We start from the raw sequence: 26,758 nt of genomic DNA on the forward strand, positions 1-26,758 counted from the left end.
GTTTCCTAGAAAAAGCTTTGTTAATCCTTCTCTTAATATTTATGTATAAATAATGTGGCTACTGTATGCTTGTTTTATGTCTCTGTGTGTATGTGTGCTTGTTTTAAAATCTGTAAAACTTGTAACTCCAGATTACAACAGCTCTGAAAAAATACAAACACGTGGATAGCCGTCTTTATTTGGTTGAGATCAAAATAGAAACCTCAGCACTATCTTTGATAAGAGTACCCATGTACACTGGACCTACCAAGAAGACATTCCACCTCCAATGGATTTTGGCTTACAAAAATATCCCTTCAAATCTTCTTGCCTCTACTGACATTGGTAAGCTGTAACTGATTGGGAAAACTATATGTCTAAATATAACTTATATGTCTAATTTAGTCATACCTAATGTTATAGTCAAGCGCCTTTACAGATATGACAGTATGGCAATTAACAAAGGAGCTTCTTATGACAGAGACATGCTAGGTCCTGCAACATCCTACAGCTCCTCCAAGAACATGCATGATAGCAGAAGACCTTCCACCTGGAGGTTTGCCTTTGGATATGGCAAAGCTACACACACACACACACACACACACACACATACACACACACACACACACACAAACAAAAAAAAAAACCCTGCCTTCGACCTCAGCTTCTTGGACACAACACTGGAGGATCGATTGTCTCATTCTACCAAGACAGGTAGACCAAAACCTACCCACTCAGAAAAATCTGTCAGGCCTCATGGGGTTAGCAACTAAAGGCAAGTAGTGCTTCTAAGGCTGGTATTCGCCAAAGACTACGAAGAGACTCGGGATTTCCTCCGTAGCTAAAAAGTTGTCTCACTTCTGCTCACTTACTTCTCCCTCTCAGATCTGTCTGATGGCATCTGATGACTTAAGGTACTGGTAGCTCATTACTTCATTTGATAAGTTTCCTGCTAAAAATACAGACAGGTGTGCCTCATTCCCAGGCTTCATAGTCCAAAATTAACAGACTTCAGAAGCATCTTCAGAGGTTCAGAGTTTCTATTTTTTTTTTTGAATTGTCTTCTAAAATGTTCATGCCCTTTACCCTAAAGCCACAGGCTTTTGTTATGATACCAAGATGTACATCTATTCCAGCTGCCTTACAGATACCTGCAAACTCCTGGGGAAAGTTCTGCTGCTATATCAAAAATTATGGTCCGGTGAAAACTGACAGTCTTCAGAGCCTATTTTGACTCCATCCATTTTCAAGCATATTTTACAGGTCACCTATGTCTGGGTGAAGACAAACTTACAGAGGACCCTCCAGATAATGCCAGCACCTGCACCAGCTTCTGGGACTTCACTATTGGTACAACCTCTCCGGGCCCAAATGGGTACCTACCCAACAACTAAAATCTGGTTTTGAAGGACATTTCTGCTTTCATCTCATTCATTCACCCTTGCCTCTCCTCTGGCAGTTAATCAGCTAGCCTCATTCATAGGGCTGATAATAACAATCTATTTCTTCTCCTAGCAACCTGCCTTCTCATCTCCCTCAAGGAACAGATGCCTGAGGTCTCCAAAATGGCAGTTAACCAGATGCCTCTCCAGCCATACTTCCTGCTGAGTATGAACCCACCAACTCCCAACTTTCCTCTCCCCCATGTTGCCCCGTGACCGCAGGACATGACCAGACTTGAGCCTGTGCCCCTATACCCGAAGAGTCTGGGATGTTTGGGTCTAAGCATCACTCCAGAGCCTGGCATCCATATACAAAAAGAGTCTGGAATAGTTGGGTTCATGCTTCATCCCAGCCCCTGGCATCCATATATTCAAAAAGTCTGGAATGTTTGGCTGGAAGTCCATCCCAAGTTCCCTCCCCTTGAAGTTGTGGCAGTCCAGACTCCACCCCTGAGAAAGCCCTCCAAACAATGACCCATCCCAGGATATGCTCAAGACCACTCCCACAGGGTATTTAAACTGTACCCCAGAGAACAAACACATGATTTTCTTCCAGTCTTCCTTCTCTGCCTCCTCTCTGGGAGGCCATCTGGGAGTGTTGGTATCCATTAAACCTAGGCTTTTTCTAACTCAGTTTGATTTGATCTGATTCAGATTATTGCATCAGCGGAGAAGTTTTTGGGGTGCAGAAACTTTTCACCCATCAATACATTTGTCAAGTAAATTGATTCATGACTTTGCAAAGCACTCAAGTACTCTCAGTCCTTGTTTCTGTCATGGCTACTCACATTTGCCTGAGGGAAAAAAACCCTATATTTTCTTTAGAGTGAGTATAAAGTTTAACCTTCCCACTGTCACCATATACAAGCCGGATTCCTAACTGCATAAAGATAAAGGTAAAAGAACACACCGATCCTTTTTCTGAAACTGTTCCTTTATATGATGAAGTGTAATAAGGAGAAAACCATTATCTCTTATTTTACACAATCTTGGGAAATTCTTTGTGATGTTTTAAAGATTTTAGATGCTAAAGTCTGAAATAAAAGATCAGTATTATTAATAAAGGATCCAGAAATAAAAATTTTGAGACTAAGGATGCAGGGATAGAAATGTAGAGATACAGAAATATACATTTGTAGCTTAAAAGAAAGATGAGGTGACAGTCACCAGCCCTAGGCAGCCACTCGGAATTAACTTTTAACAATGGGTTCCTTTGATTTAAAAGCTAGGCTCTGTTGGAGACCAATGATTAGCATTTACAATGGCAAACTTTTAGATGACCCCCTGTCACTTTGTATGAGATTCTTTGAGGCAGGGCAATAGTGTAAGCACAAGCAAGCACATGCAAACTCACAATGAGTAAGCAAATATTGGCCAAGATAACCTGTCAGGGAACCAAAATTAGGTAATTAATAAATGCGCACTCCTAGCCAATCACAGCACACCAGCAGCAACCACCATTTTCCAAAAGACCAACCAGAAATGTTCCTGCAGCAGCTAACTTTCCCTAATCCTGTAAAAATCCCCAACCTGTTTTCATTAAAGAGCTTCTGTATTGGAACCTCCCTGAGTCTGTGCTGTTGACTTAGCTTCTTTTCGCCCCCTGCTCCCTCCCTGGGAAATGCAGACTGCACACAGGCAGCAACAACAAGCCAGCATAAACTAACAACTCTTGGTTTGCATGATTCCATATTGCTCCCTGTTGTGAAATGCCAGGGAAGTGCAAAATTTTTGTTAACACCATTAGAGGTGCAAGAAAGGAACAACAGACAAATGCAAACATGAGTTTAGCCAGACATCTTGGTGATGAAAATTGTAAGAGCAATTTGCATCCAAGTTTTACCCCAAGAGTATAAAAATTCTTTTATCCATGCCTAATGCTTTTTTCTTATTATAAAAGGGGAACTCAAAAACTGCCCAGGTTGCCACACTTTCAAAAGCCGACCTCTAGCGGTGGTCCCAGGGCCTGGTAAGCCTTTGTGTCTCATGGTGATTTTTTATTTTCTCTTTTCCTAAATAAGGTTTGTGTATGGGTTCATAAATTATGGTGATCTGTCTCCATTGTTGCTCACTCTCGGACCCCAAAATTAGTAATATTAAAAAAAAAAAAGTCCAGTTGAAGAGCAGAAGGAGAGAGAAGATGAGCAAGGAAGTCTATTTGGATGCAAAGCTTCCTAGGCCTGGAAGTAGAGGGGGGAAGGCCTTGGACTTCCCACAGGGCTGGGTTCCCTGCCCTCTTTTAAGAAGGGAGGGGGAGGGAGTAGGAAGAGTAGGAGAGCATGAGGAAATGGGAGGAGGGGAGTGTAAATTTTTGAATGGAAAACATAAAAAAAAATGTGAATTCTACCTTGAAGTAAATTGGCATATTTCTGTTCCCTAGGCATTATGCAAAAGAGCTTTTTGAGAGTTCAGAGGATTCTTTTAGGAATGGAATCTAAGGGAAGTAATTAAGTCATTGGAGACTATGTCCTCAAGAGTAATTGATGTAGTCCTCCTTAGGTACTAATTAGTTCTTCCAGAGTTGTTAATAGAAAAGCAAGGCTAATCTAGTTCTCATTTGTAAACCTGTGGCTGACATGACATCATCTATTACCGTATCATGTAAACAAGGATACTCTCAAAAGAGGCTAAATCAATGGGATGCTTAAAATTACTAACTAAGTAAATCTCTTTCTATACCTTACACAGACACATGACTCACATGCTGAAGCTAGAAAGAGGAAGGCTGGGGATGTCTTAAAGCCATTCACACATCAAAGAAAGAGTTATCATTTTTATTTTTTCAAGATATGCAAAACTTACAAATTTCCATATTTATCTGAGTTACAGCAACAAAGATTTACCTAATATTGCCTGCTTCTTTATATTCAAACACTTTCTTATTTATGTCCCTACCCCTAACACAGTCCTATGGAATTACTAATATTTCTTCTAAAGTTGGCTCTGATGCCTTCCAGAATGAATTTCTCAAGAGGACAGTACCACACAGGGACTAAACTCAGTATCATTGCAGTTAGTGACCTAAGACTCCACGCTTTTGTATTTTCAATAATATCAAGTGTCTCAAATTGCATTCGAGAATTACTAAACTTAGCATTGTTTCACCTTCTGAATGTGTTCATTATTAAATATGCTCATAGATGGCCATCTGTGTAGGTGAACATGAGTGACAGATGTATATCAGATCTTTGTGGAAACACAGAATGTTCCAGATGAGCTATTTCATGCTATTTACTTCAAGAACAACTTTATGAGCTAGTCTTGTCCAGAATAATGGCATAGTCTACACTAAAAAAAAAAATGCTGCTGTCCATATAACAAATCATGTTTAAGATGCAGCAATTCTAATGATAATAAGGGTATTTATTTAAGTAAATATAATATTCAAAATAAACTTAGAAAATAATTGTCTTTTTATATAAATGTTGTATATCAGAAAAGTGATTTTCTACAAGTTTTGCAAGTAAAATATTGTCAAAACCTTTTAACATATTAAGAGTGATGCATGCTTAGAGTATGAATGATAGCTATAAATAAAAGTTGATATTAAGAGTAATGAGCTTATTAACCTGTTGCATCAATCATATATTATTTTCATTCTACACATTGAGTTATACTCGTCTGGTAGTATGTCAGCATATTATGTACTGAGACCATTTAAAAATTAAGATATACTAGACATTAGAAAGAAAGTTCAGAAGTAAAAAGCTGTTGCTCTTCCAGAAGACCAGGGTTTAGTTCCCAACATCCATGTGGCACTCATACCCATCTGAACATCCAGTTCTAAGACCTTGACACCCACTTCTGGTCTCTGAAGGTACTCCATGAACAACCATATATACATAGGCAAAACACATAAAACAATTTTTAACTTAAGATATACTAAAACTACCTTATAGAAATACTATGACTAGATCCTCAGACTTTTACACAAATCAGTATAAGTAGTTTGATAATGGTGGCTTTTATCTTAGACTGCATATATTTAAAACATACTTTGCATATATTCAGTGAAGAAAATATATTAAAGTCATAAATTAATCCAACATGAATTTTCTGTAAAGATAGCTTATAGTACCAATTATTTTTATATAAGAATCAGATGGCACCAAGATTACCTTCTATAATAGACATTATAAAGAGAAGTATGATTCAGTGTTTCAAGTATTGCTTGATCTTACCTGCTGGTTTACAGGGAAATTTCTGTTGATTTTTTTGATCTGCAATGATAAATTAATCAATAAATCAGTGACAACAAAAGTATAAAAAGTAGTTCCTAAATATATCTGATTATCTAATTTTAGGAGTTATATTATATGATCCAGGCATGGTGGTACACACCTTCAAAACCAGTATTTGTCAGGCAGAGGCAAGCTAATCTCTGGGAAGCAAAGGCTATTCTACTTTGTACAATGAGTTCCAGTGCAGCTAAGGATACATAGTTAGAACCTGTCTCAAAACATGTCTGAGAGTGGGTTATCCTATAGTAAAAAGAAACCTCAGCATACTAAAATTGTTATACATAAACCCATTTTAATGGGAGGTCATGTACAATTTCATATATAAAGATTTTGAAAAGTGAGTAGTAATTGTTCATTTGTGAGTAATGAATCTTACTTCCATGTGATATAAAAGAGCATCTGCCACGAATCTAAAGAAAGTAGACTTACTATTTAACATCATACTATGAAATCACAGAACAACAATTTAAGTTTAATATTGAGAACATAGCAGATATAGTTTAATACATGTATTTTCAGTCAGCATCTAAATAAAAAGTAATTTTTACTTTCAAAAATTTAATGAATTTTATTGTGTAAGAATGTATAATCTCCAGAAACATCTCCTCTGAAGAAATTCATGGAAACAAACTTGAAAAAGCAAATTAAAATACATAATCATAGGTGACAAATTTATGAAACAATAATGACTAATTAAATCCATTATTCCACATCATATTTATGGAGAAATTTCAATACCAGGTTTATAGGGCATGAATTTAGACCAGATTTAAATGTAGATTATTTATATGATAACTTATGCAATTGATCTGTTTTCTTTTCTTTTTAAACTCCCTTTAATTATCTAGTAAACATGAAATATGCAGTTAGATACCTGTATGCACAAAGTTATAAAAATTATCAAAATCTCTTCTAATAGTACAAATTGACTTTCTAGGTATAATTCTTTAAAATGTAAAACTGAAAGAAGATTTAAAAATAAATATATTTTGAGCAAGTTTTGCAGTTTATAAAGAAACCTTGTCCTTTCATGATTACAATGTTAGCCTGCACCCAGTATCCTCACCTCACACACTACGGTATCTGTTACACATTCCCAACTTCCTATTTCTTTCTCCACAATATTTACAAGTTGAAAAAACAAACAGATTTGACTGCTAAACATCACATACTAATCCACCAGAAATCTCTTTGAAAATCAGTAAAACAATTGCTTGAATTATTTCATTTTTGAAATAATTATAGAAATGGACTAATATATTTATTTGGATTTTCGAGACAGGGTTTCTCTATAGCTTTGGAACCTGTCCTGGAACTAGCTCTTGCAGGTCAAGCTGGCTTCAGACTCAAAGAGATTCACCTGCCTCTGCTTTCCGAGTGCTGGGATTTAAGGCGTGCGCCACCACCGCCTGGCTTCTCGGCTTCATGTGGAGCTTTTTATCCTTAATAGTGCACTATAAAGATTCATAACTTGACTAAGTCTGAAAAATACTCTGAGAAATATTATTTGGAAAAGAGTGTTGGCCATGTATACAGGTATTACAATACAGGAAGCAATGGTTGTATAGTATATGCTGAGGACAGGCAGCTTGCTATATCCCAGGACTTGGAACCTTACATAAAACTAGTCCCAAACACACACACACACACACACACACACACACGCACACGCACACGCACACGCACATGCACACATGACATGGATACATTATTCAAATAAGCCTAGCTCCAAACACACACACACACATACATGCATGCATGCATAAATGCACACTTTTACACATACACATATGAACACACACGGAGAACATTATATTAAAGTGAACAACCCACAGATGTCTGGGAAGGAAAGCAATACCATTGCCTCTTCTTTCAACAAGTAAAGCTTTGGACCATGTCACTGAATCATGCATCAGGAAGCCTTCCACATCCAAATGAGAGAGAGAGAGAGAGACTCCCGACCTCAGTCATGTATCAGAGAAAACTGTGCCCAGAGTTCTAGTCATCCCAAATATCATTGGCCAAAACAAATCAAATTCCCACTACACTTCCCCTCCTTTTCTAAGAAGGTTCTAATCTTAACATAAAACTATATACAATAAGAACAACGATAAAATATTGTGCAGGAAAAGGAAAGGTAATAGCGTAAACAAAAATAAAACTACAATCAACAAGAGCAAAATCAGGAAACAAACACTCTCTAAATGTCCAGGCCATAGGTAATTGGCAAATTACAAAGACAACTCCGTAGCTGTCCTATCCTAAAGAGTCTGTCTTGTGTGTAATAAATCCTTAGCTAAGACATGAGGGAGTTGAGACTGTATCTATCTAGTCTTCAACCCCATCAAAGACCTGAGAAGGAAGATAATATTGTTTGAGTAAGCAGGAAGTACAAGCAAACGGCTTCCCAATGATGCAAAAAATGACAGAAACAGCTGGCTGCCTAGACAGTCACACAAAGTCTCTCTTCAATTTGTGGCAACCAACTTTGGCTATATGCCAGTTTTTCCAAGAAGAACACAAGCTCCTTATGGACTGTCTTCAGTACCCATCATTCTCTCTGGAGTAGATAGGTGCTGCCAGAAGAAGTCATTTCTCACATCAGTAGAATCATAAGCTGTCAAAACATTTAAATGATTACATATTTATATAGACTACATCTTTGTGGAACTAATATAAGTATGAGAAATATAAGTGACTATTAATCTGTAGTTCTTAACAACCTATAGAATTTAAAGACTAAAGTTTCACACTATAAAAATAAACAATTTCTAAGCAGATGTACAGTATAAAGACAATGGCCTTGAGGTTGTTACATATACAAAACTTCTTAATTCGAGGTAGAAATGCATAGTGCAACATGACAAAAATAGTTTCAATTTGTACCAATTTACAAAATATACTAAACATAAGTCGAAACACACAAACAGTGTGACAGAAATAATTTTACATTTGTGTCAATATACAAAAACATTTTGAAAAGAAGTAGGAAGATATATAAAGTATAACAAATATAAGTTTGAATTTGTGTCAATTTACAAATTATCTTAAATAGGAATTGAAGAAAAATTTTACATTTGTATCAATATACAAGAACCCATACCAATGCAAATTATCTAAAACAATTAGCTGGTATTTTAGTTTACAAGTAGATAAAATTATCTACCTTATTATCCTATCCTATCTATCTCTCTTTTTTTATTCCAAATGATATTCCAGAGTCTAGCCTTTATTTTTTATCCTCCAACACTATAACAACTTATAACCAACCCCTAACAGATGACATTTATTCATAACCCTGAAAAAAAAAAAACAGAAACCATCCATCCCACATGTTGGGAGAGAGTGTGTTGTGTTCTTAGAATTACTTCCAGCTGACTGGGATGGATGAGGGTATCTCTACTGGATGCAGTAAAAAAACAAAACAATGGTTAAGTTTCATGATGACAAGCTGTAACACTTGTAGCCAATCTCTGAGTAATGGGTATTGCTTCTTATAAGAAGTTCTGACTAGAGTGGTATAGGAAGGTGGACCATCTAAGACAACCAACTTAGAATTGTCCTGAGCAGTCTGTAGTCCAAAGTCAATCTTTGTGTGGTGTTTATTGACTATTATCCTCTGCATTGGGAAAAAAAAAACACAAAAGAAAAATGTCCTTGAATTCACAGGGAAACTTAAATGGTCACAATCACACAAGAAATTTAATGGAGAATTTATTTATATCTTCTTTATGTTCTTTCAATGATGTTTGACAGTTTAAATTTTATTTTTTTTCTTTTTGATAAGCTATCCTCTAATTATTGGTGATATTATAAGTGAAACTGATCTTCATTTTACCTTTCCAGAAGTATCTCGGACAATGATTTTAAATTTGCTACAAAGATTATCAAAACCACTGGATATGAACCCACTACTGAACATGAGGATGGATGGAAGATAGTCTAGCACATTCTCTGAAAACCATGAAGCAACTGTCCTCAGGAAAATTGCTGAGTTCATTTGTGTATATCAAAAACTGGAGAATGAATTTGGGTCATCCCTTTTATATGCAAAGATCAGATAAAAATGAATTCAAATATTAAATATAAATAAACACCAAAGCTATCAAAATTTTTAGAGTACATATAATTAATAAAGATCCTGCAAGAAAATGAGAACTAATGGGAAGGCAGGATGTTACTGATGACTTACCAAATAGATAAAACTATTAATCCACAGAGCTAAGGGAAACCATACTTTAGACAGAAATTTCTTTCCTCCCCAGTTCTGCAGCTGTTTGGTCCCAAAAATCACACAGAGGCTTATATTTATTATAAACTGTTTGGCCCATTATCTTAGGTATGTTATGGACTGGCTCTTACAACTTAAATTAACCCATAATTCTTGTCTGTGTCTAGCCACATGGCTTGGTACCTTTTATAAGTAAAGAATTCTCATTTTTGCTTCCTCTGTGTATGGCTGGTGACTGCTTCTCTAACTTTCCTCTTCCCAGAATTCTCCTAGTTGCCCCAGTATCCCATAGTGAAAGTGCAGCAAACCACAGCTAAAGGAATAGATGCACACAGAAAGAAAATGTTGGATGTATTCTAATTCACTCATCATTGAATTTTGAAACTTCATATAGAAGTGAGATCAATGCATGGAACTGAATGGTCTTTCAGTAGAAAGATGGACCTGATCTACAAGGAGTATTTAGTCATGACAATGAGACACATCTGCTCCTGGCAGCACCAGTCTACTTCAAGAGGAATACGGGCATCGAAGAGTTCCTTAGGTAGTTTGCTAGCCATTTGGGCAAGAAACTGCTCTTGCCTGGACTGTTTGATGCTATGCTGTATGAACTGGACAATGAGGACACACAGAGAAATGGCTGTTGAAGTTATCTATAGGTGAGACAATTCTTAAGGGTTCCTGTTTCATGAAAGAGTCTGCTAGTCTTTCTTCAGTACACAGAAATGTGACTGACAAACTGCCAATATAGGGAGAACTGTCCTTGAAATTTCCTGCTTTGTGGAAAGGTCTGTTAGATACTATGGGCCTGTGAGCAGAAGATTGGATACAGAAGAACTTTGGGCGACTGTCCAGGTAGCGAGATGTCTCTGTCAATTCTAGAATTTTAGAAGTTGCTTACAATGTACTTTCTGTTTACTTAGGTAATATATCCTTCTGGGATCTTTGATGGAGTTTTACTTAGTTATGATAAAAATTAAGGTAGATTCTTATTTCATACCTGTTTTGTTATATGTAATTTTACTATATTAAAATTAAAACATTTCTTTCTATTTAGACAGAAAAAGAGAGGTTCAACATGAAAACTTCAATCCTATGATGTAACTTTTATTGTTCCAGAATATATTATGCGAGCTGCCAAGGGATGGAAGCAATTAAACAGACCTACCCAGCTGCAACACCTATGAACCATAATAACAACCAGTAAGACAAGACTTGTATAAAGGTATTAGAAGGAGCACTTACATGTCTATAACAAAATACTAATTGGACTCACAGTGATCTTAACAAAAAGAACATTAAGCTTGGTACTAGAAACCAACCTACCATTCTGAGGCTATTAAGGTTGTAGATCTTAGGATAGAACCTATAATACCACTTTGTGAGACCAGCATAGTTATTCAATACATTTTATCTTTATACTCACAGATGTAACTGACAATCCTCATCAAAGAATCATCTCTTTACAGCAAATGGAGACCATCGAATTATAGCACATTTGTACACAACACAAAGATCAGTGATTTAAGCCCAATGAATACATCTAACCCATAGCCTGCATCTGTGGCTTAAAAAACATAATGGAATTGGGAAAAGAAAGAAGATAGGAGCAAGAATACCAGAAAGTCTGCTGTGAAACAGCATCTCCTAGAAATGGCTACATAAACAAGACTTAATCAGACATGTTAGTGTGGAATGGGGAAAATTCAATCGGATCTTAATCCTAGATGAAGAAGTGAAGGAACTATTGGTTGATGGGGGAAGGAGAATTAGTTTCTCCCACAGAGAAACCAGTCTTGAAATCCTACATACACACAAACAACAAAATGGACTCAGCAGGTTCTATTTATACGTGTGTGTGTGTGTGTGTGTGTGTGTGTGTGTGTGTGTGTGTGTGTAGCACTGGTCAATGCAATGCAAGACAAGTTCTTGAAGGCATTCCAGAAACATTGAGACACTCAGAAGCAACTATAATCCTGAATTTTTGTCAGACAGAAAGACAAAAAGTTCTTTTCAGTCAATACATTTCTCTCACTTTAAATACAGATCATCCTGTGTACTCACTGCATATGTGTATTTTAAACTCACATATGCATGTTTACAATCATGTTTCACACAGTTTAAAGTGAGATGTCTTTACAATAAATGACTCGCATGGGACACTTATGTTTGAATCTAGAATAAGAGAGATGATCCCCTTTCCTGGTGGTGGTTAAACAACAACACCAGACTGCTTTCTCAGAAGACCTGCATTAGGATAATTTCAGAAATGCAGAAAGAAAGAATTACTTGGAAGAACTGAGTGCTGTTACTACCTGAAGGATGGGTCTATATGTTATCCGCCTCCTCATTTATTTCACATAAGAAGGAACTTGGATACAGACCTGCAGCTTCTTGATAGTTTAGTCACTACTTCAAATTTATTTCAGTGATTTTTCTCAGTTTCTTTAAGGAGTTCAGATTCACATAAAGATTGTGAAGCTGTGATTTAAATCAATTTAATGATACCAACTCTCATGCTTTTCCACAAAGCACACACACACACACACACACACACACACACTTCTATAAAAGCAGCAGTTGTTCAGTTTGGTGGATAAGGGGGTCATGAAGCTACAATGCATTCACATCTGACATCCAACATTGCCAACTCCAATCAGACGAATCTCAGACTTCTGTTGCCACACTAGTTAGCAAATTTCAAGATGGTTTTGTTCATGGAGGGATTTTAAAGTCCCTACAAGTTGTGTATCCAATAATTCCATAATGCTCATGAGTTGGGATCTGTGTGGGGCTTTCTCACACAGAAACAGGGATTACAGATTTTAAGAGAAATTCACGAATTCAAGGTGTCACTTGTATCAGATCTCACATGAACAAGCTGTCAACTTTGTTGTCATTTCTCGACTGTTGTCTGTGAAATTTGACTTGACATTACTACAATTTCTTCTTTCCAATCTAAACTTTGTGAAATATCTCAGTATATAGGAACAAACTAAATAATGAAAAAAATTGTGGTTATTATTATTATTATTATTATTATTATTATTATTATTATCTACAGTGTCTTCTCCTTAAGCAAACTTTGCTATAAGAGTCACAGCCTGAAGGGATGCTGTTCCCTCAGGCACTGACTTTGTTACAACTACCATGGCAAAGGTTATCTAAATCAAAAGAACTCACAATTTAAGGTTTTAGATGGAATTCTGCTCACTCAGAGAGGCTGAGTAGAAAGTAGCTAACTTTCTCCCTATTCTGGCATCTTCCAAAAAACCCCCATGTCCTTCTCTCCACTCCCACTTAAAAAACCCATCCTCCACATGTTTCCTTCTTACCAGCTTTCTGTCAGTTACCTGCAACTCATCATCCTATGTGCAGGTTAATTTTATTTTGTCAAACACACTTTGAATTGTTAACAAGAGCAGCAGAAAAAAAAAATGCAACACTGTTTAAAATAATACTCCCTAGCAAAATTTTTACTTTTAATACCTGTGAATGTTTACTAGATATACCAACAACTATATTTGAATTCTTTTCTGTGTAACATTCAACTCAAGATATGAGACAAATATTAGCTTCTTATAAGTGTAAACTTTTCAAAGCAATACCTTGTGACTGTGGCATTTATCGCATACATACAGTACCTTATTTAACATCATTATTTCCTAGTAAGGAAGGCAAGGTCAACTTTATTTCTGTCTTCAACACTGGTCTTCAGATGAATTTTTAGTGAGCAGCTTGTTTTATTGAGGGTAGCAACTAGTGTAACCATTGGTAGAACCAAGGTTTCTTTTTCAAAATTAGTTTAAGTATAAGATACTTAGTTTTGTTTTTATAAAGATTAATTTAGGGTCATGTTTTCATAATAATGAATATTAGAGAATAAAATTAAAACTTCAACTATTATGTCTTTGGGAGTTTTTGTTATAATGGCATCACAGACTTAGAAAATATGTCAGAACATGGATGAATCTCACAAGGTCTTACACCTAGACGAAGAGATACATGCAATTAACAGCAACATGAAAGAGAAAGAATCAGTATTCTCTCCCTGATTGACTATACAACCTCAAGGTGTCAGCCTTAAATGCATATAAATGATCAACACTAAATGAATTCAACAAGTTGTATTTACATATGTGTGTGTGTGTAAAAACAATAATTAACATGGGACACTAAATTTGGAAGTGTGTGGATGGACATCAGAAGAGTAGAAAAGAGAAGGAGGGAGAGATGAAATGCAGGACTCACACATGAAAGTCTCCATAAATTATGAAAATAAAAATTATAAAATATTTGAGTTGAGAATAATAAAAATTAGGTGTATGACTAATACTCAGGTTCTGAGTAGCACCTATGTACAGAGACAGTGAGATGGACAAAAGAGGTAGAGAATGACCTTCAACAGGGCAGGGAGCAGTATCTGATGGTTTATAGGGAGGATTGAGATTACAAAATGTAATAATTTCCTCTACATATCTGAGTAACTACCAATTCAAAGAAAAAGTTAACAGAATGAATATAAATAGATAAAAGCTATAAAACTAAGGTTTATATTGAGTATACTGAAGCCTAATGTGGAGCTGCCAAAGGCTTCAGTATTGGTAAGACATTTTCTTCTTTTTATGGCTGAATAAAACTCCAGTGTCTATACACAAATTATCTGTACCTCTTCATCTGCTACTGGGCATATTTGACTTGGAAATTAGGCTGGTTCTATATACCAGGTAAAAGAATGAGGCAATTAACATGGTGTACACGTTTATCTGTTCTGTGGTATGCAGACACGCATTCGTAAGTTATATGATGGTATGCTCCCGGGGATAGAATATATCCAAATCATAGTGCAGTTCTATTTTTTAGTTTTTTGAGAAATTAAATTATATGACTTTCACTCATTTTGATTTCTATACTGACAGTACCAGTATTCAACTTACCAATTAGTGCTTAAGATCTCTTTATATTTTTATCAGCTTTTGTTCCTAATTTCCTTCCTTCCTTCTTTCTTTCTCTCTTTCTTTATTTCTTTGGATTCTTTTCCACATCCAATTACCATCTTCATTGTTTTCCTAGAGCTTGACAGATTTTACCATAGAAGTCTTTATTCTCCTTAGCTATCCCTAGGTACTTCTTTTCTGAGACTATTGTGAGTAAGTCTACTCTTGTTGATTTCTTTCTTGGAAAACCCATGATTGGTTTAAAGAAAATTCCTGGTATTTGAGTATTGATATTGCCTCCCACTACTTCCTTGGAAGTTGTATGATTATGGTAGTTTAAATGGGTTTAACTGGTCCCATAATCTCAAAGGGAGTGGCTCTGTTGGAGTGGCTGCAGCCTTGTTAGAAGAAGTATGTATAAAGCTCCTGCTTGACTTCCTGCTCCGACTTCCCTTGTTGATGGATTATTAAATCAAATAAATTCTCAAGTTTCTTGTAGTCAAGTTATTTTTATCAGAGCTTCAGAAAGGAAACGACTAAGAGTTCAGAGGTGGTGTCTGTTTCCTACGCGCCATTGTGAAAAGGTCTCATCGTGGAAATTGTGCCATGAAGCTGGCATCTGCTTCGTTGGGCTCCTTGATGCCAAAGGACTCTGCACCTTCACTTTCTCTCCATCTTCACACGAGGTTTTCAAGTGTTGTCAGGTGACTGGTGTCCTTCCAACTAAACATTTCTTGCAAGGAACAGATATTCTAAGATCCTTCCTAGGATATAGGGCACTGACAATCCAGATGTAGCTGTGAGAAAGAAATATTTAAAGCCTAGCATTCTGCTCTTTTAAAAGAACACATACAGAACCCGGCCTCCTAAGTAAGGCATTCTCACCATTGCTGCCGTGAGACATAGTCACATTTTCATAAAGCCATTGGATCCCAAGCACAAGTGGGGTAGAACTGCAATCTTCATCACTTCGGGTTTATCAGGATGGGCTGGCAGGAAGCAGAGCTTCACTCTTGCTCAAGCCGAAAGTGCTTTGGCCAGGCTGATGGGTTCCATTCATGCAGAGCTATATCTTCCTCTGTCTGTATTAGCACCACAGTGGAGCTCAACTTCATGTGTGATCTCACCCCCAGAAGTTTCAAAAAGCAGCACACATCAAATACTGGCTATAAGAGCTTGCCTTGCATGATTTTAAAGAAGGATACAATATATATATATACTAAGATCTTTCTTGAGTCCAAAGCAAATCCGCATTGTTATTCTAGCTGACAAGGGCATTTACTTTAAGACAGAGTTGTGACTTCATCAGTTGTTAAGATTTAAATATTTTGCCTAACTGATGATTTCAAAGTTCTGAGTTTCCCTGAGGATTTCACAAATATTCCAGTAAGTTATGAAACAACTGTGGACACAGAAAGAAACAGAGGTAAAGGAATAGGTGGCCAAAGTATTTTTATTTTTCAAAAATGGAATAAAGCTATCACATTTAACAATGTGACACTACTGGGTGTGTGTGTGTGTCTGTGCACAAGCCTGTTTGTTCAATATATATATTAGAGTGTAGCTTGAATAATAGAAACCCAGAGACAGATATTGGGGTTCAACCTGAAGATCAGAAAAGCAAAGGAGCCAAGCCACTAGAGAGCTCTTAACTCTAAGGAATCCTCAGACTGAAACAGAGCTAGTTCCTGTAGCATCTGCCATGTGGATCTGTTTCTGCAATGATCTTGTGTAGCCCAGCGTAGCCGTGAACTCACAGAGATCCATCTGCCTCTGTCTTCCAAATCCTGGGATTAAAGTTCTGTGGCACTACTGCCTGGCCTCTAGTGGCTTAGTTCTACCTTCTGGTCTTCAAAGCTTTATTTATAAAACCTAAATAAAATTTCACTATACTAGAGAGCAGCTTCAGATGTTACTTGGCATGGAACTCATGGCGATCATTGCTGCTTGGCAAATTTCCAGCATTTTAACATTGCGGATCACGCTTCTTCAGCACCTTTTAACTTTCATTTTTAATGATTCTCACTATGTGTTATGAGCTTTCTCTTATGCCTTTTATTTTGGGAAATTTTGTGAGGGGTTTGAAAGTTGGAAATGTAAATATTGCAGCCTCCTTAAAACCAAATTTTATTTTTGAAAAAAAAAATCCCTGCCAGTGCAGAGCCAGAAAAACACGGTACCCTCCTAAATTGCCTCAAGAACGGGAAAGTTAAGAGATTTACCAGACACACCTGATCCCAAGGATGAAACACTGACGATCCAGGTCTAGAACCTGAGTCATTTAACAAGTGCTGAGAGATCAGAATGGTACCACATAATGAGGAAAGAATAAAACATAGGACCTTCCCTTTTGGGAGCATATAAGAACTGGACCATATAGTAAGACTAAGACACAAGAGTACACAATTAGGGAACAGCTCAGCACAAATGGTGCATCATGCCCCTTAGGGAATGAAAATTACTCTTAAATTGCAGTGGAGTGTCTGGTCCCCAGAAGTCCTTTTTCCCAAGGGCAGGCATTTGGATAAGGACCTCCATTTCCTCGGGGGTTTGAGGAAAGTTCCTGCTTGCTCAAAAGGAAGACACCCTTATGTCCCTAGCAGAGGAACTTTTGGGCCTTCCACTAACACGTGACTGGTGCCTATTAACTCATCACGGTCAATACTAGATTCCTCAACCCCTGATCTGAAGTCACACCCCAGCTCATATGCCGCTTCTTACCCATTTAATCCTATGTGCAACTATATAGTATAAAAGGTATATTTTTAATAGACATGTTGGTAGCCATCCTGATTCACTGATTCACTCTCAGATTGTGTCAGTCTCCTTTTTCTCTTCACCACCTCCACACATCCTATTTGGGATGTGAACTCCCCCCAACCCACCCACCTGAAGCTGGTCTCCATCCATTACTCATCAATAGCGTCTCTCTCTCCAGAATATCAACTTGTCAAACCTTGGCAAGCTGTCGAGGCTTCCTGACTAGGGAATGCCAGTGGTTTCACTGTTTCTGTCTCCCCAGTGCTGATTAAAATGTGTAGGGCACTAGATTTCTTCATAAGAGATTTGGGGATCAAACCCAAGTCCTCCTCTTTACTCAGAAAGAATTTTATAGACTGAGCTCTCTACTTCTCACTTGTTTATAATTTTCAAACTTTTGGAGGGCTACATTTCTAAAATTAATACCGAGAAAGGATGAAGTATTTCAATGTAATGATAACAAAGACCTGATGACCACAAAACCACACAGGAATTGAGGGAGAAGAAAGGGATTTAGAAAGACAGATTAAGAGGGAAGCTATATGTAATGACAGAGACCTGGCTGTCCTGCACAAATTCCTGCATCCCATAATGGCATCCACTCAGTAGCATTGTGCCTGAAGGATTCTAAGGTCGACTTTCAATATCCTCGTTAACAACTTTCTCCTGAACCTCCTCATTCCCATATTTTCAGCAGCCGTTCTGAAGTCACTGAAGACATATCAATAACAGTTCCTTTAAATTCAGGATCCTATCGCTCTTAGGTAAACATACTCCTTCCATGACAAATTCTGTTTCATGTTTATTTAACACAGTTGCTTATTTCCTTTGGCAAAGGAAAACAGTGAGTGCTTTCTCACGTGTCTGGGTTCTCATGGTGAGCTGAGATTATTCTCTTGTGTTTCAGAAGTGTTCCGACGAAGTAGAAGGAGGCTCATTCTTATTATGTCTCTAGGCAGATTAGGCAAAGTTAAATGCCACCAAATAACCCTATGAATGCTGGAAGACTTGCTCCTGGGACTACTGAAAGTCTTTCTGGCTGTATAATTATTCCTTGAATCAGTACTTACATTATGCTTTGTGAGGCTTGAAATATTAGCTGCTATTGCTTGGAGCCAATCCATGCAGTCTTCAGTAGACAGGCACTGAATAATTCCACTGCAGACTCCATCCACAGCAACAACTTGGAAAGCGTTCTGCCTAAAGTTGCATCAGAGCAGAAGAGACCAAACACCTCGTTAGTTAGCTGTTTGGAACTCAGTTCTGTACCTAGAAGAGTTCCTTCTTCATACAACTGAACAAACAACTTCCAGAGTCAAATTTGATTATTTTTATGCTTATATCTGTTTTTAAATAAATCAACAAAAAGATCAAGATATTATGCAATTTCAAATAGTTAGATAACATTCTTAAATTCAGGTAAATGTGGACAAAGTATGTAGAATTGAACAGCCTCGACTCAGGGGCATCTTTTTCCTTTGGCCACACATGCAGTCTATGATTCTTTCTCTGATCTTCTGACATGTGTCATTATATTTCCTGACTTACAGTGAAAAGATTGCAAACATAAACAAACATTAAACATTACACTGTAAAACTCATGCTAATTTCTTGAGTGTTCTTTGGATATAGAGTTAGTGGTCAGGAATACAAGAAACCACAGCATGAATAGAAGCCCCCAAAGGCTCTGATCCTGAACACTCATCTGTTGTGTAACATGGTGCACTTTAGAAATTTACAAGGCATATTTAAATCCACCAATGATGGTGCCATACAAAGTTTCCACAGCTGAGCATTCAAAATAGAATACCAGCTTCATGTATTATGGGGGAATCTTCAGCTTATGCCCCATTCCAAACACCACCCAGATGACCAATTGGGGACTTGGCCCCACTCCTTCCATTCCAAATATGGCTCCTCACAAATCTCCTCCCCAGTAGCTGCTCAAGATTGTGCCTACAGAGTAATGAAGCTCTATTCCCTATAGCTATCAGGTGATTTCACCCCCTCTGTTTCTCTGAGATCATCAGAGGTGCTTTGTTAATTAAACTTGGACTTTCAATTCAGCCTGAACTGACTTACTCCATCAGAAGAAAAAAAAAAAAAAACACTACTGGGGATCCAATACTTATCTTGCGCTGAGCCCAGGTAGAGTTGAGTCTTTCCAGAGACAACTTGGCTATGGAAAGCCAGGCTCCCTTCGATCCCGCCTCTGTCACCCCCAGACCAACTTTTGCTAAGTTCCCAAACTAAATTCCTGCTCCCAAATTAAAGTCCTATAATCTCTTCCACCTTTGCCAAGATGGACCAAATGCATCCACATAAATGGAGGCTGCTCGCTTGTTTCCTGACCACCCAGATCAGAAATAATCACACAGATACTATATTAATTTCAATAGCTTAAGTGTATTTCTAGCTGGCTCATATATATATATTTTGATTTTTCGAGACAGGGTTTCTCCGTAGTTTTTGGTTCCTGTCCTGGAACTAGCTCTTGTAGACCAGGCTGGCCTCGAACTCACAGAGATCCACCTGCCTCTGCCTCCAGAGTGCTGGGATTAAAGGCGTGCGCCACCACTGCCTGGCTTAGCTCTTATATCTTAAATTAACCCATTTGTGATTCACTGCAAGATTGTGACCTACTAGCAAGGTTCCAGCAAACTCCTGCAGGTGTGTTTCTCCTTTGGTGGCTACATAGTGTCTCTCCCTGACTCCACCTACTTTCTCCCAGCATTCAGTTTAGCTTTCCCAGCCTAGCTCTATTCTGCCCTGCTGTAAGCCCAAACAGCTTCTTTGTTCATTCATTAACCAATAAAAGCAATGCATATACAGAAGGACTTCCCACATCACTGATAGATTTTCCAGTTTAACAGCTGTTACCCAACCCCATACTGGGTTTCCAATACTTATCAATATTTAAATATTCTCTCCAAATATACCCCTTTACTGGCTCGATCAGTTTACATCTGAGCATTTGAGGATATTATTAGGTGTTCCCTGACACAAAGGAAAACCCAGAAAGTATATATCTGACCCAGAGTCATGAGCAGGCCTCTGTCTATTTAATTTTTCTTTAGACCAGATCCAGTCTCTAAAGGAAAACTTGATGCCTGATAGGTTTGTTTTCCAAATCACTGTGTATTCACACTGTTAACAGTTTTAGTGGTGGTATTTCTCATACCTGACACTTCCAACCGAAGACAGACAAGTGCTCAAACATGCATCACTGACTTGCTCTTAAAATAGATGTTTATTAGTAATAAAGTGATTTTAAACGTCTTATGATAAAAACATGCTTCATTAAAAAAAGTATATCCAAAATTCAACTATACATTAAGTTTAGTTCATGTATTTAGTTGACAGTCTAGCCTTTAATGGTGGAGCCACCTCTCTAGCCCTGAGCTCTAATTCCAATACTCCACAGTGAGTAAGGTGTTTACAATATCCAGACCTAAGGCTGGAGAGATGGCTCAGCAATTAAAAGCAAAGACTCCTCATTCAGACCTAAATTCTATTCTCACCACCCACATGGATGCTGTAAACAGCAGTCCCTGGAGACAGACATCCTCTTCTGAATTTCAGGACGACTAAATATCTACTTGTTGCACAGACATACATGCAGGTTAAACAAACATACACGCTAATAATTTTTTAAATGTCCTGACAGAAGCACAATCATCCATGGAAAATGAGATCAAATTTGAATGTAGCAATGTATACTTTTATCCACTCTGTGTTTGCCGTGACTTTTTCTTTATAAACTACAATAAGAGGACAACAACTCAGAATTTTTAGCTGCTCAGTTCTAAAATTTATGTAATCTTATATCTTATGTAGTCCCTGATAGAATAAATCTGAAAAACTAATACTTTATACATCAGACCTAGATATTAACACAAGTTTTTTATACTCAGTGTAATGAATGTAAATACATACATTTTAAATTATTGAAGTCAATTACTCTTATTTTTATCAATAATTGATTCTAAGTCATAAGTCTTACTTTGTGAGGGTTTGGTTAAGAGAAATAAGATAAACAATTATATTTGTGCATCAGAAACAAGAATTTCAGAGGCTGAAGTATACAAAATTATTGTGACTTGATTACTGTCACTATGAGCAGGATACTGGATACAGAATAGGCATAGAAAATTGGTAAAGGCTCTGTGGGACTTCCTGGCAATGAAAAGCTAGCACAGATCCATGGTAAGCATTTGTCTGGTTATCAAGGGTAGATAAGCAGTGTGGGTCAGCCTATTATTAGGGAAAGTAATATGACTGGGAAAATCTTCTAAGGTACACAGATGGATTAGGACACTTGGACAAATGGATGCAGTTCAATAGCTCTATGATTAAAAATGAACAGTAAGAGACAACAGAACCAATATTCCTCCAGGGTTTTTGACCTAAAAAACAGAACATCTATGGTGGGAAAAGCAAGGGAAAGCCTAAATTTTACACAGAAATAAGAAATCCAAAACAAACCTAGGGGTGCAAAAGGCACAGTGTATTTCGAGAAAGAATGGTTGCTGGATCTGTTTATAATAAGAACTCATCTATAAGAGCTTGCAAATTATTCCATACATGCCTAGATTGGACAATTAGTTAATCTGGAGTAATTGCAAAGGAAAGAAAGAAACAAAATGAGAGCTCTAGCTCTCAATTAACAATTGTTCTCAAGTCACTGGCAGCAGGCTCATTGTCCTCCAGCCCTGATTAGACTTTGGGACTCTTCTTTCAGCTTTTCTATTAAAAGAAAAAAGTTTGCTGACCCTTATAGGAATACATATCAATTATAATGTTCTACCCTTGAAATTCACCAACCCAATACCCAGACTTCCCAAGTCCTCCTCCAGCGTCTAAAGATGTGACGTTCTGACCTCTTCATCCACACATTTTCCGTAATCTACAAAATTTAGACCAGGTTCTCACAACCTGTGCTGCAGCCAAAACTAGTCTCCTCTCCCTTCACTCTATGCTTGGGCCCATATCCTCCTATTTACCCACAACACAACAGATTCCCCTATGTCTTACCCAACCTTTCCATAAAGTCTCATCTGCTCCCACATTCCCCCCTTGGAACAGGAATCACGTCCTGTACACCCAGCTAAGACCCAAATCTTTTTTTTTTAATTTATTTATTGAAGATTTCTGTCTCTTCCCCGCCACCGCCTCCCATTTTCCTCCCTCTCCCCCAATCAAGTCCCCCTCCCTCATCAGCCCAAAGAGCAATCAGGGTTCCCTGCCCTGTGGGAAGTCCAAGGACCACCCACCTCCATCCAGGTCTAGTAAGGTGAGCATCCAAACTGCCTAGGCTCCCACAAAGCCAGTACGTGCAGTAGGATCAAAAACCCATTGCCAGCCGGGCGGTGGTGGCGCACGCCTTTAATCCCAGCAATCGGGAGGCAGAGGCAGGAGGATCTCTGTGAGTTCGAGACCAGCCTGGTCTACAAGAGCTAGTTCCAGGACAGGCTCCAAAACCACAGAGAAACCCTGTCTCGAAAAACCAAAAAAAAAAAAAAAAACCATTGCCATTGTTCTTGAGTTATCAGTAGTCCTCATTGTCCGCTATGTTCAGCGAGTCCGGTTTTATCCCAGGCTTTTTCAGACCCAGGCCAGCTGGCGTTGGTGAGTTCCCGATAGAACATCCCCATTGTCTCAGTGTGTGTGGGTATACCCACACACACTAAGACCCAAATCTGCCTACCTGACTGTGTCTATCCAAACTACTTCTAACTTTTAGGCTTAGTCTGCTTCCACATTCTTCTTTCTCCCCAATACTACTTCATCCATAACAGTTAAATCAAATAAAAGAAACCCAAATGCCCAGTCTTATCTCCGAAGTACCAACAGTATATTAAGCCTGTATTTTCTGGCCAAAATTGACCAGTCACGTGAAAATGCTTGACAATGAGTATTATATAGATGAAGTCTAGGACACAGAAATTAAATCATCATACATCTCTGAAAGTATTCAAGGAGCTTAAAGATAGACTAAAAGCAGGGTATGTTTAAATAGACAGATTTATGAAAGCAAAAATATGTCTTGAGAACTCTGTGATAAATATCATTAAAATTTTACCAAATGTTGAATAGACAAGGAAAGCCCAAAATGTTCAATGTTCTGAACTTATATAATTTTTCCAGAAAAAGTTAAATTAATGTATTATATTACACTAAACAGCCATGCAAGTGTGAAGTTCAGGTCAAATTAAAACAATAAATGGATATGTGTATTACATTATGCATCAGCCTAAGATAGAGAAAATAAAGAAGTACAAATGACTACCTAAAAATTAAAGAAAAATAAAATAGATTAGTACAGTTAGCTTATTGAGAGAAAGGACTCAAAGAAAAGTCCTTGACCATATGTAGGGCTCACAGTTGTAAACACTAAAAATAATAAATTTAGAAATTACAGAATGGACTAAAGATATAACCAGACGTTTCATCAAAGTAAAATTCTTAGTTGGCAAATATAATCAAAAGCTGGTCAACACCACTAGAATGTGCATTATCAAGAGGCATGGATCACATCCCCTGGGAGGATAAAGCAACTGGCAAGCTCTCGAACCTGTACTAGGAAGGGACACGGATAGACCAATGCTAGAGAGACTCACTGGGCTCTTACAAAACTCCCAGCCAATGCTTTCCGAAGAAATCACCACCTATCAAATCTCTGTGCCACTATTCACACCATTTGTGCTATTCACCGGTTATCATAAAACCTAATGTCTTAAAAATGGTCATTACTTTTTTAAAAAATGATTAAACTACTTTGAAAAGGAAAAAATAGTGGGGTATGAAGAGTTGAAAAGGGAAGCTACCAATTCTACTAAGCAATGCTGAATCTAATAAGCATTCGTGTTAAAATGAATCCATTAACAAAACGTCATCAAAATGATGAAAGAATAGAGATAAAGAATAGATTCGTAATCGCTGAGGCTTACAAACAGCAAAGGCTGTAGGACAAAGGTATTCAAGTGTATCATGAAAGACCACCATGGATTCGTAGATGAGGGAGATGTTTATGGTCTCAATTGTGATTTTACATGAAGAAATATGCACAGGCTACATCATCCCATGTTGTTGAAATTTTACTATTTGTTATTTGGGAGCTCTCCACCCAGCTCCCAAATAAATACATGGAGGCTAATCCTTACTTATGAATGCCCCACCTTAGCTTGGCTTGTTTCCAGTCAGCTTTTCTTAACTTAAATTATCCCATCTATCTTTAGCCTCTGGGCTTTTATCTGACTCTATTCTCTATACCTTTCTTTACTTCTTACTCTGTGGCTAGCTGTGTGCCTGGGTGTCTGGCCCCTGCCACCCTTCTTTCCTTCTTCTATTGACCCTGTTCCTCTTCTTGTTATTCCTCTACTTTCTCTGCCTAAGCCCTGCCTATCCTCTCTCCTGCACAGTTACTGTCCATTCAGCTCTTTATTAGATCAATCAGTTATTTTAGATGGGCAAAGCAGCACAACTTCACAGAGTTAAACAAGTGCAATATAAAAGAATGAAACACATCTTAGCATCATTAAACAAACATTACACAGCATAAATGAGTGCAATACATCTTAAACTAAATTCCACAATGATCTCATAGAGGTAAGAAACTCACACAGAGTAATAATGGAATGAAGATGCTTTCAATGCCAATTTTCTGGCTATGAAATCACACTACAGTTTTGAAAGCTGTTGTATTATAGAAATGGTTAAAGGTACAAAAAAATCTTATATATCACTTCTTCCACCCGGATGTTACTCCACAATCACTTCAAAACAGAAATGGTATAATCATAAAAATAGTATTTCATATAGAAAAGTATCAGACTAGTAGATATAATACAAAATATATCATTACCTAAATTCAAAGAAATTACTAGATTAAATAATCTAGTTATAGTATTTTTTTTTGTTTTTTGAGACAGGGTTTCTCTGTGGTTTTGGAACCTGTCCTGGAACTAGCTCTTGTAGACCAGGCTGGTCTCGAACTCACAGAGATCCTCCTGCCTCTACCTCCCAAGTGCTGGGATTAAAGGCGTGTGCCACCACCGCCCAGCAGTATTACTTTTTTTAATTTGGAATAAAAACAAAAAACGAAGAAAAATTTCAAACATATGCTACCATGGAGAGATTTTTTAGAAACTAGGAATTATTAAAAGAAGGGAGAAATATACAGGCACTTACTCATCAATACCAATCTCCTGTCATATAGATAAACATTTGAACAAAGAAAACATAGTGTAATTTTCAAAAAATAAGCATAGATATAGAAATTTTAAATCTTTATGTATCCTATAGATTAAAATTAAATATAGAGAGCAAATTCAGACAACTAAAAGTAGAAATACATATATTTATCATCAAAATGGACTCTAACTCAGCCAATGCATTTCTTATAATTCATAAAAAAATATCATTCATAATTCTGAAGATCAAAATTCCTCATAAATGGATATGCTCAAACTGAAATATGTAGAACTTTGCAACAAAATGATGATGCCGGTGCTTTTATAAAAACAGGGGAGACATTTCCCCAAATAATATACAATTGGAGAAAAACTTGCTTTCAACAAATATCACAGGTTTAAAAGTATCCATGATGAAATCACAAAAGAAAGCCAAAATCAAAACAACAATTCAACCTCTTAACTCCTTCAAAATTTTTAAGTACATTCTCATGTAGCCCATGGTTTAAAAATATTTAGTACATGAGAAGAGATGGTTATTAACCCAAGTGAATTTTAAATGCTGACAAGGAAAAAGTGGCTGCATACTTCTGGGGTCCCCTTTCTCAGCTGGAGACCTTGACCACAAGCAGTCAGCAAGAGGAGGCCAGGAACGGCTGATCGTTGGTTATAGAGGGACCTTGGAGTTGAGTGGTGACAAGATAGTTGTTACCTTGAGGTTCCTTGTCTTACCCATCCCTAGCAGGGCCTTGAAGATGCCTCCCACACTGGAAAGCTATAAGCTGCATAAGTCACACGTCTGAGCTCAAGGACACAAGAAGGTAAAAACCAACCAAAGGACCATTGTGGAGCCTGACTGACCTAGTGAGCAGCTGCCAGCTGTGTGTCTGAGCTGGTCAAGAAGCTTTGGTGGAAACAGACAGAAGTCCCTTCTTTCCAAAGAGGTTCCTCGGTCCCCGAGGCATCTATCTATTTC

General features: G+C 37.5%; 1 protein-coding gene across 3 annotated transcripts in view; it reads right to left on the reverse strand.

The window, feature by feature from the left end:
• Sntg1 (syntrophin gamma 1) overlaps positions 1 to 26,758 on the reverse strand; it is a 348,433-nt gene that overhangs the window by 59,326 nt on the left and 262,349 nt on the right. For all 3 annotated transcript variants that reach the window (XM_050163780.1, XM_050163772.1, XM_050163789.1), the window contains 2 exons: positions 18,661 to 18,790; positions 5,603 to 5,641 (listed from right to left, as the gene is read on the reverse strand). In XM_050163780.1, coding sequence (XP_050019737.1) covers positions 5,603 to 5,641; positions 18,661 to 18,790 — 169 coding nt within the window. The remainder of the gene's footprint in view (positions 1 to 5,602; positions 5,642 to 18,660; positions 18,791 to 26,758) is intronic.

The sequence above is a fragment of the Alexandromys fortis genome, unplaced genomic scaffold (genome assembly GCF_014885135.2).
Source record: "Alexandromys fortis isolate MF-2015 unplaced genomic scaffold, M_Fortis_MF-2015_v1.1 scaffold_18, whole genome shotgun sequence".
Classification (NCBI taxonomy): Eukaryota; Metazoa; Chordata; class Mammalia; order Rodentia; family Cricetidae; genus Alexandromys; species Alexandromys fortis.